This window comes from Mastigoproctus giganteus, chromosome 1 (genome assembly GCF_048544385.1).
Source record: "Mastigoproctus giganteus isolate SK-2022 chromosome 1, ASM4854438v1, whole genome shotgun sequence".
Lineage (NCBI taxonomy): Eukaryota > Metazoa > Arthropoda > Arachnida > Uropygi > Thelyphonidae > Mastigoproctus > Mastigoproctus giganteus.
Genome location: NC_143575.1, coordinates 57,274,257 through 57,288,685, shown reverse-complemented (window position 1 = coordinate 57,288,685; position 14,429 = coordinate 57,274,257). Strand labels below are relative to the sequence as shown.

Genomic DNA, 14,429 nt, shown 5'->3' with positions numbered 1-14,429 from the left:
ATACACACTTAAATGGAAGGGGTGCAAGAGTGTTTACTGATGCTATCAAGCAGTGTTAGGTGGGTTGGAAAACTGCTGGCTTGGGGGATTCACAAACTAAAAGATTAACAGTAGCTGCAGGCAGAGGTGAATGTGATTCTTGTACTCATTCTATTAGAATGAGCAGTGGCCTGGAGAGTGGGGTGCTGGGTATTTTATGACGCGAGTCATCACGGAACAGATAAATACATGGGCTGTGTTAGGGTAACTAAGAGTAAGAACAGGTGCATGTACACCAGTGCTAGGAGTACAGTAAATTAATTTGAATTTGAAGTGCTGGTCAAGACATCAAAGGTGGATATTGTTGGGATATCAGAGATATGGTGTCACATATATAAGCAGTGCAGACTTGGAATTTGGAGAGTACAATGGGTACAGAAAAGATAGGCTGGACAGGAAGGGAGGAGGGATTATGCTGTAAGTTAAGAAACACAAAATCTAAGGAAGTGCATCCAGTTGACATAAATGGACAGTGCAATGTCGAGTCAGTTTGGTGTGACATAATCACTGGGAAAGCAACAATGAGAGTAGGAGTGTGTTGTAGGCCTAATGACTCTAATGAGTACAACGAACAGTTGTTCAGTGAAATAGAGTAGGCCAGTAAATCAGATTTTCTTGTAATGGGGGATTTTAAATTTCCAGATATTGACTGGAACTTGTGGGTTGGGCACTTGCATGCTAGCAAGACTTTTGTGGATTTTTTGTATGATTGTTTTCTGCAGCAGCATTTTCAAAAGGCAACCAGAGAGAGTAATACTCTTGATCTGGTTATCAGCAGTGATTATTCATGCATTAAGAATTTGCAGATAAAGGAATCACTGGGTGGCACCGATCTTAGTGTACTGATGTGGGATGATTTACTTAAAGATATTACTACCATCGGGGGTAAAGGGAAGGGTTTTTGCTTTCGTAAAGGTGACTACAGTGGTCTCAGACAGTTTTTAAATTCTATACGGTGAGACCAACTGATGATTTTGGCAGAGAAGAGAAATGCATGGGATGCATATAAATTATCCGGCGACACAGAAGCCTACTGTAGATATATGCTAGTCTGTAATCAAGTCATAGAGGAGGATATGCAAGCAAAGGCAGATTATGAGAAATCTTTGGCAAAGGATGCTAAGAAAAACAGCAAGGACTTTACTTATATAAACTCTAGAAGGAAGGCAGTGAATAAGATTGGTCCACTTGATGTTGGTGGTTTGACTGTTGATGATCCTGCTCAGATAGCTAACAAACTGAATGAGTATTTTACATCTACATTCACACATGATGAATTCTATAGGGAAGTGGAGGACAGAAGCTTATTAAACTCTAACAGAGAGCTTAATGACTGTAACAACTGAGAGAAGCAAAGTGGAGAAGTTGTTGAAGTTAAACATAAGAAAGAACATCTGGGGTGGATGGGAACTATCCAGTTATATTAAAGGAGACAGCAAAGGAAGTAAGCAAACCCTTAGCCATAATTATGAGAGCATCCTTGGACTCAGGAAGTCCCCACAGACTGGAGATGTGCAAATGTGTCCTCAATTCACAAATGGGGATCGAAAGGTGACACTTGTAATTACAGACCTGTTAGTTTAAAATGTGTTCTGGGGGAAATAATGCAGTTGATGGTTTAGGAAGCATTGCATGATCATATAAACAAGACTGCAGTAATAATTCAGACACAGCATGAGTTTGTTAAGGGAAAGTCTTGTCTGACAAATTTGATTGGATTCTATGATGTGGTTTCAGAGGAATTGGATGCAAAAAATAATTTTGATACCATATACTTGGATTTCAGGAAAGCTTTTGATACTGTTGTGCATGGAAGATTACTGTACAATTTATAGCAATATGGTATTAAGGGTAAGTTGCTTCAATTGATAAAAGAGTGGTTGAGTTGGAGACGACAGAGTGCGGTAATCAATTGGTGGTGCTGCTCTTCATGGATTAATGTTATTAGTGGAGTCCCCCAGGATTCGGTGTTGGGCCCACTGTTATTTTGTATATTTATCAATGATATTGATGAAGGTATATCAAGCTTGATATCCAAGTTTGCAGATGGTATTAAGGTGGGTAGGGTTGTTAGAGATAGTATTGGCAGTGTGCTACTGCAACAGGATATAGAAAAGTTCAGTAGATGGGCTGAGAAGTGGCAACTGAAGTTTAATATTGACAAATGCAAAGTACTGCATAAGCGTAGAAGTAACCCCAGAGAAACGTACCAACTGTGTGGTACTACACTTAGGGTGGTCGAAAATAAAAAAGACCTGCGAGTAATTGTGCAGAGAGATATGAAGTTTTCTCTGCAGTGCAGACAAGCTGCCAGAGCGGGTCATGGGATGTTGTTAATTAAATACAGGAATTTTTCTATTGGGGAAAAGGGGAATCTGGAAAAGTGGTCCCTCGCATTTCGCCTCCCACATTTCTTCCCCAGCACATTTCGCCCCTGACACTTTTCTCCCTGTAGATATTGAGTAGGCTACAGAAATGTAAATAATACACCTAATTTTTTAATAATTCTAATTTATTTTGTTTTAATAGAATAAATGCACATTATTATAGTTTAAAACTCGAAGTTGTATACAATGCCTCTAAGGTAATCAATCACATTACAATTTTGAAAATCTTGGACTATTCTTTTGATTCTAGCAGAAATTGCAGCATACTTCTTGTTTCTTTGATTGCCTGAATCACCGACAATTAGCTGTGTAATTTCAAAATTGTGTAGCCCTTGTTTCTTTAAAGAATCAATGAATCGGTAAATATTTGGGAATAAAGTAGCACAAGTTTCCTGAAATCCCCTGTGCCACGCCCCTCCACGCTGTTGCTGGTTTGTTGCTGATCATTCAGTGTTCGTGTGTAAACATTCCACAATTCGATGGCAAAAATGGATAATTGCCGGCTTCTCCACTGTCTTCTTCCAATATGTGTATCTTCAAAAACTTGTTCACACGATGCACTGCCAATAATGAGGCGGCGAAAACAGCAACCGCGTGTGCTGTCCACTGCGCTAGGAAATGTGAGGAGAGCCAGATGCAGGAACTTTTATTGTTTGAATTTAGACAAATCAGAACAAGATTCACTTGTTACTGAAAAGACTCCTATAAGATTAGTCGCTGTTCCCTCCCCCCCCATGTCCGTCACTAACCACGTGACTATCGCTCTCTTGGTCGAGTATGCATTCTTTCCATTGTGAAAGGATTAACAGTTCCAGTTAATCCTTTCCCAATGGAAAGAGAACCCTGAAGACATACAAAGGGGAGAAATTAGTTTAAAGGCTACGTGACAATTTGTACACAAATGTAATTTTGAAAATTTGTTCGGAAAAGTTAAGAAGAGTTATCGGAACTTCCAAGAGTCAACTGTATCTTAATATTCACTTGGTACTAGTGGTCATTATAGAAATCTAGATTCCATGGGTAACCACAGTTTTTTTTTTTTTTTTTTTTTTTTTATTATATCTGCGCTGATTTTTATGACTGTCTTTCTGCATCTTTGCTTTGTTAAAATTAAAGAAATATATTCTAGTTTTCAGTTTTATTTGTCTTATATCCTGCTTTTGAAATCATAAAGATGGTACCTTTTATGATAATATTGTAAGGGGTTCCTTCTGATTTTATTATTCCTTTTTTATATATAAAAAAAAAAATTGAAATTGTTTAATTTTTGTGATTTATTCTTAATAATTCTTAATTATTCATTGTATTTAATATAGTTGTTTTCAATATAGGAAATCCATATGTGACTGATGGAACATTGTTCCGACAGAAATCATTACCAAATCAAACAGTTATGGTTGCACCTTTTCAAACTCTACCAACTCCTACAGCAGCAGCTCAACTTCCATTAGCTAATCATTTAACTCAAAGTTCTGCATCACTTCCCTCTCAACATCAACAGTTGTCTTCTCAACCTCAACAACAGCAACAGCAGCAGCAGCAGCAACAACAACAGCAACAGCAGCCACCACCGCCACAGCATGTTTTTCAAGGAGCACATACAGTTGTGTATATTCCTTATGTTCCATCACAAATACATAGTGCTTTGACACAGGTTCAGGGATCTCACTACCAACATCAGGCACCAGAATCTAGGCCATTTCAGAATGTAGGTGATTTATTTTTGAGATTACTACATTTATTATAATTAATGGATCATACCAAAAGTTATTTTGTTTATCACTGCACAGTTCTCAATATAGTGATATATTAAAATAAGATAGTGATAAAATATACTAGTAAGTATAGAATTATCTGCAACATTAACCCCAGGGGCTCATGTCTGGTGAGTATGGGCTTGGCACACCCAGGGTCCTGAGCTGGATATCATCATTCTTCTCTTTCTTGGTGATTCCCTTCTTCTGACTCTTGTTCTCTCTCTCTCTCAGGGTAATTCAGATTTTTTTTTTTTTCTGTTGGTGCAGCATAAGCCTCAGGCTTCCTTGTACCATATGGCTAATGATAATAATAATTATCTTTTTTAGGACTGTAAAACTGATTGTCATGACTATATACACAAAACTTGTGCACTTGTGCATTTAAAATTAAGAATGAACTATTGAAAATAGTCACCCATGATTTGAGTCATACCTCTCAATTTCATGAATTTTTCATAAACCTAATGTGAAACACTTGTCTTTTTCAGTTTTACTTGACACTTTTTTTTTTTTTTCTTTTTTTTTTATGAATTTTAGTCAAGTATGTGTTGCTGTGTTTATCCTGTACGTTTCTGTTGTACTCCAAATGCAGAGTACAGAATACCAAAGTAATAATCAGTATGCTTAGGTTTATAGATAGTACAGTAAAATATATAAATCCATTTGATAGCTATATATATTTATTACCTTAATATGTCATAAAAATAGTAACTGAGAATGTATGAAAACTGAATAAAACTTTTTTATAGCCACAAATTTCTGTTTGAAGCAAACTGAAAATAAAACTTGCATGGCTTATGTAGTTCCCATCTATTTGGTTTTGGTTTGCTTTCATGCTTTGCAAATACTATAAATAGTTCCACTAGGTATGTGAGTGAAAAAAAGTGTGTATTTGGGTGTTTTTTTTTTTTTTTTTTTTTTTGTTAATTGTTGGCGCATCAGCTTCTGTGGCCATAATGCACCTCCCAAAGTTTTTGCATTTTACTGTGATCCAAGTCCAAGGTGGGATTTGAACCCACGACCTTTAGGTTGCCAAGCAGGCACTTTACCCACCTGGCTAGCCCGGTCAGCTTATAGTGTGATTAGTTGCATTTTATTTCAAATATGAACAATAATGCCAGGTGTCTAAAGCAACAGGCATTAACAAGAGTGTTGTAAAGCATATTTGGGATGTATATACTGGTAGCTCTTAATAAAAATTTATATTTTAATAACTAGATTTCAATGTGTTGGTTTTTTTAAGTAGTATTAAATCATTTTGGCCTTTTTCAGATGTGTAATTCCATCAACATTTTTTTTTTTTTTTTTTTTTTTTTCTAATGAAAGGAGGGAGAGGGCTCCAGAAGCCACTGAGAGTAGGATTAAAGTACTTTTAGGAAGCATAAATTTAAAATGCTGTTTATTTCATTTCATAAAGATATATAGTTTTTCCATTATTTCAAATTAATTTTATTAATTTTAGAAAAATATTTCAGAAAACCATTGTATTGTGTTCCAGAAAAAAGATCTGTCTTGATCTGTCATGTAAGCTTCTGAGTAAAAGTGACAGTTTTAACTGATTTTAAACTGCAGAATTGAACTATTCATGTTTCAATTAAGTAATATTACAAAAAAGTGTTAAAAATAAAAATAATAAGTTGCTGTTAACCTCAGGAATAGCAGTCACCAAGATAACTGTAAATGTACCATGCAGAACTGTATATACCTATGAAAGTTCAATGTCAGTGTTGAGAACAAAATGATTGTGTTGTGGATTTTCTCTTATATGAAATGGCAATAATGTTTCATTTAATTACAAAGTCTGTCAGTAATCTGTGAGCATCACAGCTGTCCATTACACTGATACCTTTTGCTATAGCTGAAATGACCTAGTGAAAACATTCCCTGTTGGTCATCTGATATAGCTCCCAAGTTTTCAGAGAAGAAATTCAAATACAAATCCAAGGATGAACAGAATGTTAGAAGCAAAAAACTGAATTGTAAAGTATGTTACGATCTGAACTGCAGTATGTTCACCACTTCATAGTTATGTGCACTGTTATTTCTAAGAAAATTGTGCTCAATGCCTTTAGAAGTATCCCATGCAGCTTTTTCATTACATTTAAAACTGAATATCATTCATGAGCTTTCTTATCTGAGGTCCTACAGATATGTTTACTTTTATTTTGGCATCACATTGAAATATTCATTATTAATTGTAGAACTGCTTGTGCAGTACAAAATACTTTGATTTTTATATACATTTGTAAATATTTAGGAAGCTCACCTTTCTTTGGTTTATCAAGGAGCTGCTTTATTAAGACATTTTAATTAAGAATTACAAATTAAATATACGTACATTAAGAAAATTAACACATTCATTAAGCTTATTTTCTAGCATTCTCAGACAAAACTACAAGATGAATAGGAACTTGTATGTTTTGAAACTAAAGAAAATTATTTGTTCTGGCTTTGCCTACTGTTTTCTTGATCTTCAAAAGACAATTCAAAATTTAAAAACTCGTAGACAAGCCTTAGGTTACATGTACACATTGCAGAAAACATCATTGTTGAGGAATTGCCATCTGACTCACAAGATACGTGACATTTGAAGGCACTAGGCTGTTCATGTAGTGGGGGGGGGGATGGACTTTTTGTGTCTCAAAACCCCAATAATCAGAAATCCATAAAGGACATCTAATGTTAATAGCCTTTGTGTAAATGCATCTGTAATATTTTTAGCATTAATAATTTTGCAAAATTTCATTGGACATCCATTATGCAAGTATCTGAAAATTGATATTTGTGATTTAATGTAAGTGCAGGATGGGCCAGGTCTGTCAGTCCTGGTGTTTTGAACTAATAGGATTTAAATGATATTTTAGTCTTTGTTCCAGCATGCCACTTGCAGGGCCTTAATAGTAAGAACCAAAGTTTATAGTAAATACTATAAACTAAGTTAGGTCACTGCTATTAACCTCCAATTCAATGGAAGGATTGAAATTTAAATAATGACTCCAATTTATAAACTAGTGTTACTACGATGACATATTCTCTATTTTTAAACAGATTAATTACTGTTTATAATTCTGTTATACTCTAGAAACAAAAAATAAGTAAGATATCAAAACTCTGTGTTGTCATTACATATGATAGACAAAAAAATTGCTTGACATTAGAAAACAAACAAATAAACAACAAAAAATAAATAAAAAAAAGACAGCTTTTGATAGCATACTTAGTTTTTTTTTTGGGATTTCTATAAATATTAATAAAACACAGGTTCCTTATACTGCCCTCCTCCCCTTTGTACTACTCAGAAGAGAGTATTTCTAAACCTAAACACCAAAATAGAAATCACTACCTGAATTCCAGCCCAGGGCTCACATCTGGGGAGTATAGGCTTGGCACACGCAGGGTCCTGAGATGGATATCATCATTCTCTTTTTTTGGTTTTTTTCTTCTGATGGTCTCTCTCTCTCTCTCTCTCTCTCTCTCTCTCTCTCTCTCTCTCTCTCTCTCTCTCTCTCTCTCTCTCTCTCTCTCTCTCTCTCTCTCTCGGTAACTCAGAATTTTTTTTTTTTTTTTTTTTTTCCTGCTAGTGCTGCAAAAAGTCTCAGGCATCCTTGCACCATATGGCTAATGATAATAATTTGCTATCGGGTTTCCCTATCTACACGCAGGTCCCAGGGACCTTTCATCTCTAAACTGTTAACTGCTATATTGTAATAAGTGAGACATGATTAAATAACAAAAACACGTTTGAAAGAGAAATTAGTAAGTTATATTCTGAAAGAAAACATTGATGTACATAAGCATACACACAAGCAAAAAAAAATCACCGCAACATGCAGATTTTGGGCAAGGTCACTTCTACGCGGATCTTCTAATCTTAATGGCTTAGCATTCCTTGAATGCAATAATCAAAAAGGTCACATATTAAAAATTTCTTTATATCAAGTGTGTCTTGCGGTTTGTTTCCTTATTTTTTTATTGTCTTAAATTTTTTATTAAAGAACTGTGTTTTCTGCAGAATATACTTTCTATTTCCTATTAGAGAGAAATCAGTCATCCTTGCAGCAGTAATGACAATTGACTGAGTTTGAAAGAGAAATTAGTAAGTTATATTCTGAAAGAAAACATTGATATACATAAGCATACACACGAGGGGAAAAAATCACCACAACATGCAGACACAGACATTACAAAAAAGGCAAATGTGTGTCTTATTTAACAACATAATGATCATTTAACAGTATGGGAAAATGCATTGATCTCACGTTTAAGAAATCACAGTTTGTAGCAATTCACTTTACTGTTCTGTTAAAAGTAACTGATTTTCATTACTTACAGCTCATCAGTTTTCGTTTGAAAGAAAAATATTCACAATTAATTGGATGACTGTGGAATTATGAGAATGGGAATTCCTAGACAAGCACAGTTATAACAGCCAGGCTATATGTGGAATTAAGATAAAACATACTGGAAATGGTGTTGTGGCAGTCTGTGATGGTGATGAAGACATGTTGCCTTGCTTGTTCTTCCACTGATCCAGCTAAGGGGATAGTTTCCATTCATAAAAATTGTCCAATACAGAGCAGTCTTGTCAACATTAAAAATTTGCTGCATTGAATCATCAATAATTTTTTCTAATACATCACAAAATTTCTCTGCAGCTGCAAAATCGGCACTGGCAACTTGACCATGTACTTTAATGTTGTGGAAACCAGCGCGATGTTTGAACCTATTAAACCACCCATTGCTTGCCACGAACTTGGGTTGGGGTTTGCCATACTTATCCTTTATATCTTCATAAATACTTCTTGCTTTTTCTTGAATGGCCATTGGACTTAGGGCACTCGCTTCTGAATCTGATTTTCCATCCATATTATTAATAGCTTTTCCATCTTTGATATCGCACTTGAATGCTGTTTTGTGATCATTGTTGATCCTTTGACATGTTGTTTTATATGCGCACTGTCCATTGAAATAGTATTCACTGTTGAAGCAGCGAGACCTAAATCCCGTGCAATAGATGACAAACTTTGTCCTGCTTCGTACTTAATCATTTTCATCTTCATTTCAAAATCGATTTTGCTTTGTTTCCTGGCGCTGCCAGCACTTGCACTTTCTGTTGGTCCCTTTCCCTTCATCATTGTAATACGTAAATAGGAATGAAGAGAAGTTTCTGAAAATTTGTTTTTTATATGATTGAAGATTTCAGTGAAGGGGAACACATTTCACCATAATACTGTAAGGTAAAAACCCACAGAATTCCAGCTATCGGGATTATTGCAAATGCAATAAGATTGAGTTTACTACCCATTTATAATAAATTGCACTAACAGAAAAGCTCGATGAACTGGAAAGTGAAAATTGTTTTTGTTTTTTGCTCATGACCTCCAGAAACATGCTTTAGAAAAGTATCACAAAGGCATTCAAAATTGATTCTTATAATGGAACGTATGATAACAATGAAAGTATTGTGCAATTTCCATTATAAATATGACCTTTTAAAGAGATAAATAGCTTAGTAATATAGCAAGATTTTCAACTTCCAAGGACTTGGAACGAATTACCAAAAAAAAAAAAAAAAAAGAAGAAAGAAACCAACAACAATATGTTATTGGGTTCACCTTACAATATTTTCACAATACCACCATTTATCCCTACAGATGCAAAATAAGTTTCCATTTTTTTTTTTTTTTTTTTTTCCCAGTTTGCACCAGCCAGCAAAAATTTACGTAAAGTCGAATTTGGTGAGTCGAGTATTACATAAGTCGGGGAGTTCCTATATATATAGGTGGTAGATGACTTTCATCAACCGGTGAAATACCACCACTTTGCTTATTGGAGGCTTGAAGTGGTGGAACCCATCTTTAGTCTCTAGAGCAAAGTTTCCGACATCCCCCCCATACTTCTCCTTAACTCAAGCACAGTACTAAGTACTATAGGTTCTAATACCTCTCGTGTTTGGGGTTTACATAAAAAAAATAAGTTAAGAGGTATAAGTAAGAGATATAGGAAAAGAGTAACAAAATATTTAGCAAAGAGTAAAGGAAAGAAAGAAAAAAAGAAATCACAGTAGGTATTAAAAAAATTACATATAAAAGATACGTATAAAAATATACAAATAAAATTAGATAAGGATATTGTCATGTAAAACACTTGGTGTTGCTATCAAGAATCAACCACCAAAATTGCAAAAAATATGACAGTGTAAAGTCTGTTTATGATAAAGCAAAAGATTAAGAAATTAAGAAATTTAGAGTGAATTTATGATGGGGGGGGGATACAAACAGTAGGCATTTGAATTTCAGCTGACTCAAAAGAGTAACAGAAAGTAACAAAAGAACTCACCACAACTGACTACAACCAAAACAAACGATAATACAACACAAATATCTAGAGTCTAAAAGACAAAAACCATAGACACCTTAAGGGGAGAAAAAAAAAAAGTGTGTAGTTAAATTCGTGATAAATGCAGCCCAAAACAGGAAAGGAAGTGAATCTTGTGCTATTACCTACCACATTATCATGTGTTATTTTCTCTGCATCAAAAACACTTTATATTGTTGTCTTTTCGTGCAATTTTGAGTTGATTCTTGATAATGACACCAGGGTTGTGTGTTATGACAATATCCTTACCTAATATATACTGTATATATTATATGTAAATTTTTTATTTTATATATATATATATACATACACATACAGTAATACCCCGAAGTTACGCGATAGGTGGGTCCGACAAAAATCGCTTAAGTCGAATTCGCGTAGGTCGGGGTACAACTTTGCATATAAATACCTATAAATTTTGTTTAATTGGGACCAAGAACTAACAAAAACACTAGTTTAAAAGAAAAATATTTAATAAAATTGCAGTTACTTTTACATATTAATAAAAATTATGTATTAAAAAAATAAATGAGTTACATAAAAAAGTTATTTCGATGTCGATGGCTTCATAAAATCTAACAAATTCGTCTGACGACACCGCCTTCTTTTTTTCACACAGAATTTCTTCGTAGCAAGCTAATAATAATTTTTTATTCCTTGCTTTGTAGCTATAACGCGTTCTTCGTTGGAGTCTGTTTTTTAAAATTTTTAAGCCCTTTTCAATTGAGCTGAGATCTTCTGTCAAGCTTGCAATTGTCATGTGCTTTTCTGATGGAACTGGGTCTGTAGTATCGGATAATTCAGTGACGTTTTGCTCACGCATCTCTATGAGCTCATTCATTGTCAGCTCCTCACTATGTGAATCCAACAGCTCGTTGACACCATCACCATTGACTTCCAGATCTAATTGCCTGGCAAGATTAACAACTTCTATCACATGAGCGACCTGATCAGTTTCTGGCGTTGTTTTCGTCTCATTTTTGAAAAAAAATGGACAAAGTTTCTTCCAGACACCAGTCAATGTTTTTTTGTGAATTTCATCCCAAGATTCTTCAATGATTCTTACGGCATCTAAAACATTGAATTGTTTCCAAAAGTCTTTAACAGATATCTCACTATTTTGTCTCATAGCTTCATTCAGACGTGCAAACGAACGCCTCGTGTAGTAGGCCTTAAATGTTTTGATGACTCCCTGGTCCATCGGTTGAAGCAAGCTGGTTGTGTTTGGAGGCAAAAACACAACTTTCATACGTCGCTCGAAATTAATTAGGGTGGCAAGAGGGTGACTCGATGCATTGTTAATAAGGATCAATTTAAATGGAATCTGATTAGACTCGCAGTAACGTTCGACTTCGGGTATGAAGTGGTGACCAAACCAGTCCTCAAAAACGGAAGCTGTCACCCAAGCTTCCCGTCACCACCAAATACGGAGCATGCGGAAAGGTCAGGGAATGACCACCGCACCGCAACAATATGGCCTTAGTTGCTAATGCTCCTAAAAAAAAAAAAAAAATCACCCAAGCTTTATGATTTGACTTCCAAATCACTGGTAAGCTAATTTTAGATATAATTTTTAAAACTCTTGGGTTTTCGGAGCGATAAATTAAGAGAGGTTTTAACTTGCAGTCACCAGCGGCATTTCCGCCGACCATCATTGTCAATCGGTCTTTGGAAACCTTAAAGCCTGGAAAGTTTTTTTATTCGTGAAAACGATGTCATTTCTGACAAAAGTTGAACACGAATGCGAACACGCACATAAATATGACAGTTGGAATGCAAATTCTTGTATATGTGTGCAGCTCATGCGGCAGCAAAGTTGAATTTTGTTCATCTTTTTCTCTCACTCTCCGCCATAGCACTGTATATCGATAGCATATGAAAAACGACCTTGAACATAATGGGCGGCAGTGTTGCCAAACGAAAAAATCAAGAAGCATGTAACTCCCAGTTCCCATAAGTCGGGGTATTACTGTACAGGGTGTCTCAAAAATATTGGTACAAACATTTAGGGGAGGTAGGTAACATCTAAAGGAATGTGAATCGCATAGGAACCCATAACTGGAAACGTCACCGTAAGTCAGTACACGGTGCTGTTCATCAGTTTGCGAGAGGGAAAATTTCTGGTTTACTCATTCAAGCAGTAGTCGCCGCACGAAGAGCTTGCATCGATATATGAACTGTGTGCTGGCAGACATGCACTTGGTGTATGGATTAGCAGAGGGCCCACACGGTGTGAGGTCCCATGCGCCACAACATCGCTTTGCAATAAATGTTTAGGCAGGTATGGGCGATGACTGCTTAGTCGGCCCATACCTGTTACCATTCCGCATGAACTCCGCTAAATATTGGATCTTTCTTAAACAAGTTCTACCAGGGTTACTTGACGATGTTCCAGCAAATGTGAGACGCAACATTTGGTTTCAACATGACGGGGCGCCTGCCCATTATGGAAGGTGTGTTCGTGACCATTCGAACAGGTGTTTTGGGTGTCGATGGATTGGCCGGGGTGGACCCGTTGCCTGGCCCCCACAATCACCTGATTTATCGAGCCTTGATTTCTTTCTGCGGGGGGCCCTCAAATCTATCATGTATGAATCGTCTGAGGAGATGGAAATGAATCTCGCAGTGAGACTTGTCTGCGCTGCTGCTACTGTCAAAGAAACTCCAGGTGTGTTCGACCATGTCTGCCAATCCATGCTGCGCCGGTGTCACGCATGCATCACATGCGTGACACCGGTGCAGCATGGATTGGCGGTGTCACGCATGCATCACATCTCATGGTGGAACCTTCGAGCATCTATTGTAACATCAAGAAATGCATCCATCTCGTACTCCATTGTTAATATTATGTCAAATAAATGTTTGCCACTAATTACTGTCTTGTGTCATTTCTGCTTCTTGTGCCTCTGCTACTACTTTCCTGTGACGTTTCCGGTTATGGGTTTCTATGCGATTCACATTCCTTTAGATGTTACCTACCTCCCCTAAACTTTTGTACCAATATTTTTGAGACACCCTGTATATAAATGTATACACTGTGATTTTCTTCTTTCTCTTACTCTTTTCTACCCCTCGACGTGGGCACCTGTACGTGGTGAGGGGACCTCCCAGTGACGCTGCTGGACTTCCAGACTAGCATCACTGGGATCCAACGCCCACAGCCCAGGTTCCAGGCTTACATCAATGGAATCCGGCGTCTTTGCCGTGCGCTGCGACACGTGGAAATTCGGAAAGGGGGATCCTGGTGGTTGAGGGGCCTAGCTTCAATACACCACTTTGGTCCCTGCTTCGACAAGACGGGTGGTCCTGGAAGGCCCGGCTAGGATCAATCGGCTAGTAGGCTCGCCTGCGAGGGTCAACCGTGTCAATGCCACGCCCCTACCCTCATGGTCCGAGGGACAGGTTTCAGGCTGGCGGCGGTGCGGGTATAGTGTCTGGGTAGCCCTGCCGTTCCACTCCCGAGCGCGTTTATTGCATGCCGGGTAGTGGGCGTCCCTTTGGGCTCCGTGGTGGGTGGGGAGCCCGGGCACTGAACAATTTAATAAACTCCATGAATCCTGATAAACTAACTTCTTCAGGGGCCCCAACCCGGTCCCTATCTGAAACAATTGAAAAAGAAGCAGATAGCATTATTGCTAATAAGAGGCAGCGAACCGAACTACCATCAGGGCCAGTCCCAAGGTTCTTAATTATGCACTCCACGAATGAAAAACCGATTGGAAAAATGTCACCCTTTTTTATCCAAAAAGGGTTGGATGGGTTAGCAGGTTCACCCAAGTCAGTTAAGAGGCTCCGTCCTGGGGACCTCTTGATTGAAACAAAAAATGACAGGCAGTCTGAACATCTACTCCGAGTAACATCAATTGGA

General features: G+C 37.0%; 1 protein-coding gene across 10 annotated transcripts in view; it reads left to right on the top strand.

Annotated features, from left to right (window-relative positions):
* The window catches only part of enc (R3H domain containing protein encore), a 702,629-nt gene that overhangs the window by 582,371 nt on the left and 105,829 nt on the right, over positions 1-14,429 (top strand). For all 10 annotated transcript variants that reach the window (XM_090373011.1, XM_090373031.1, XM_090373022.1 and 7 more), the window contains one exon: positions 3,758-4,134. In XM_090373011.1, the coding sequence (XP_090229137.1) occupies positions 3,758-4,134 (377 nt within the window). The remainder of the gene's footprint in view (positions 1-3,757; positions 4,135-14,429) is intronic.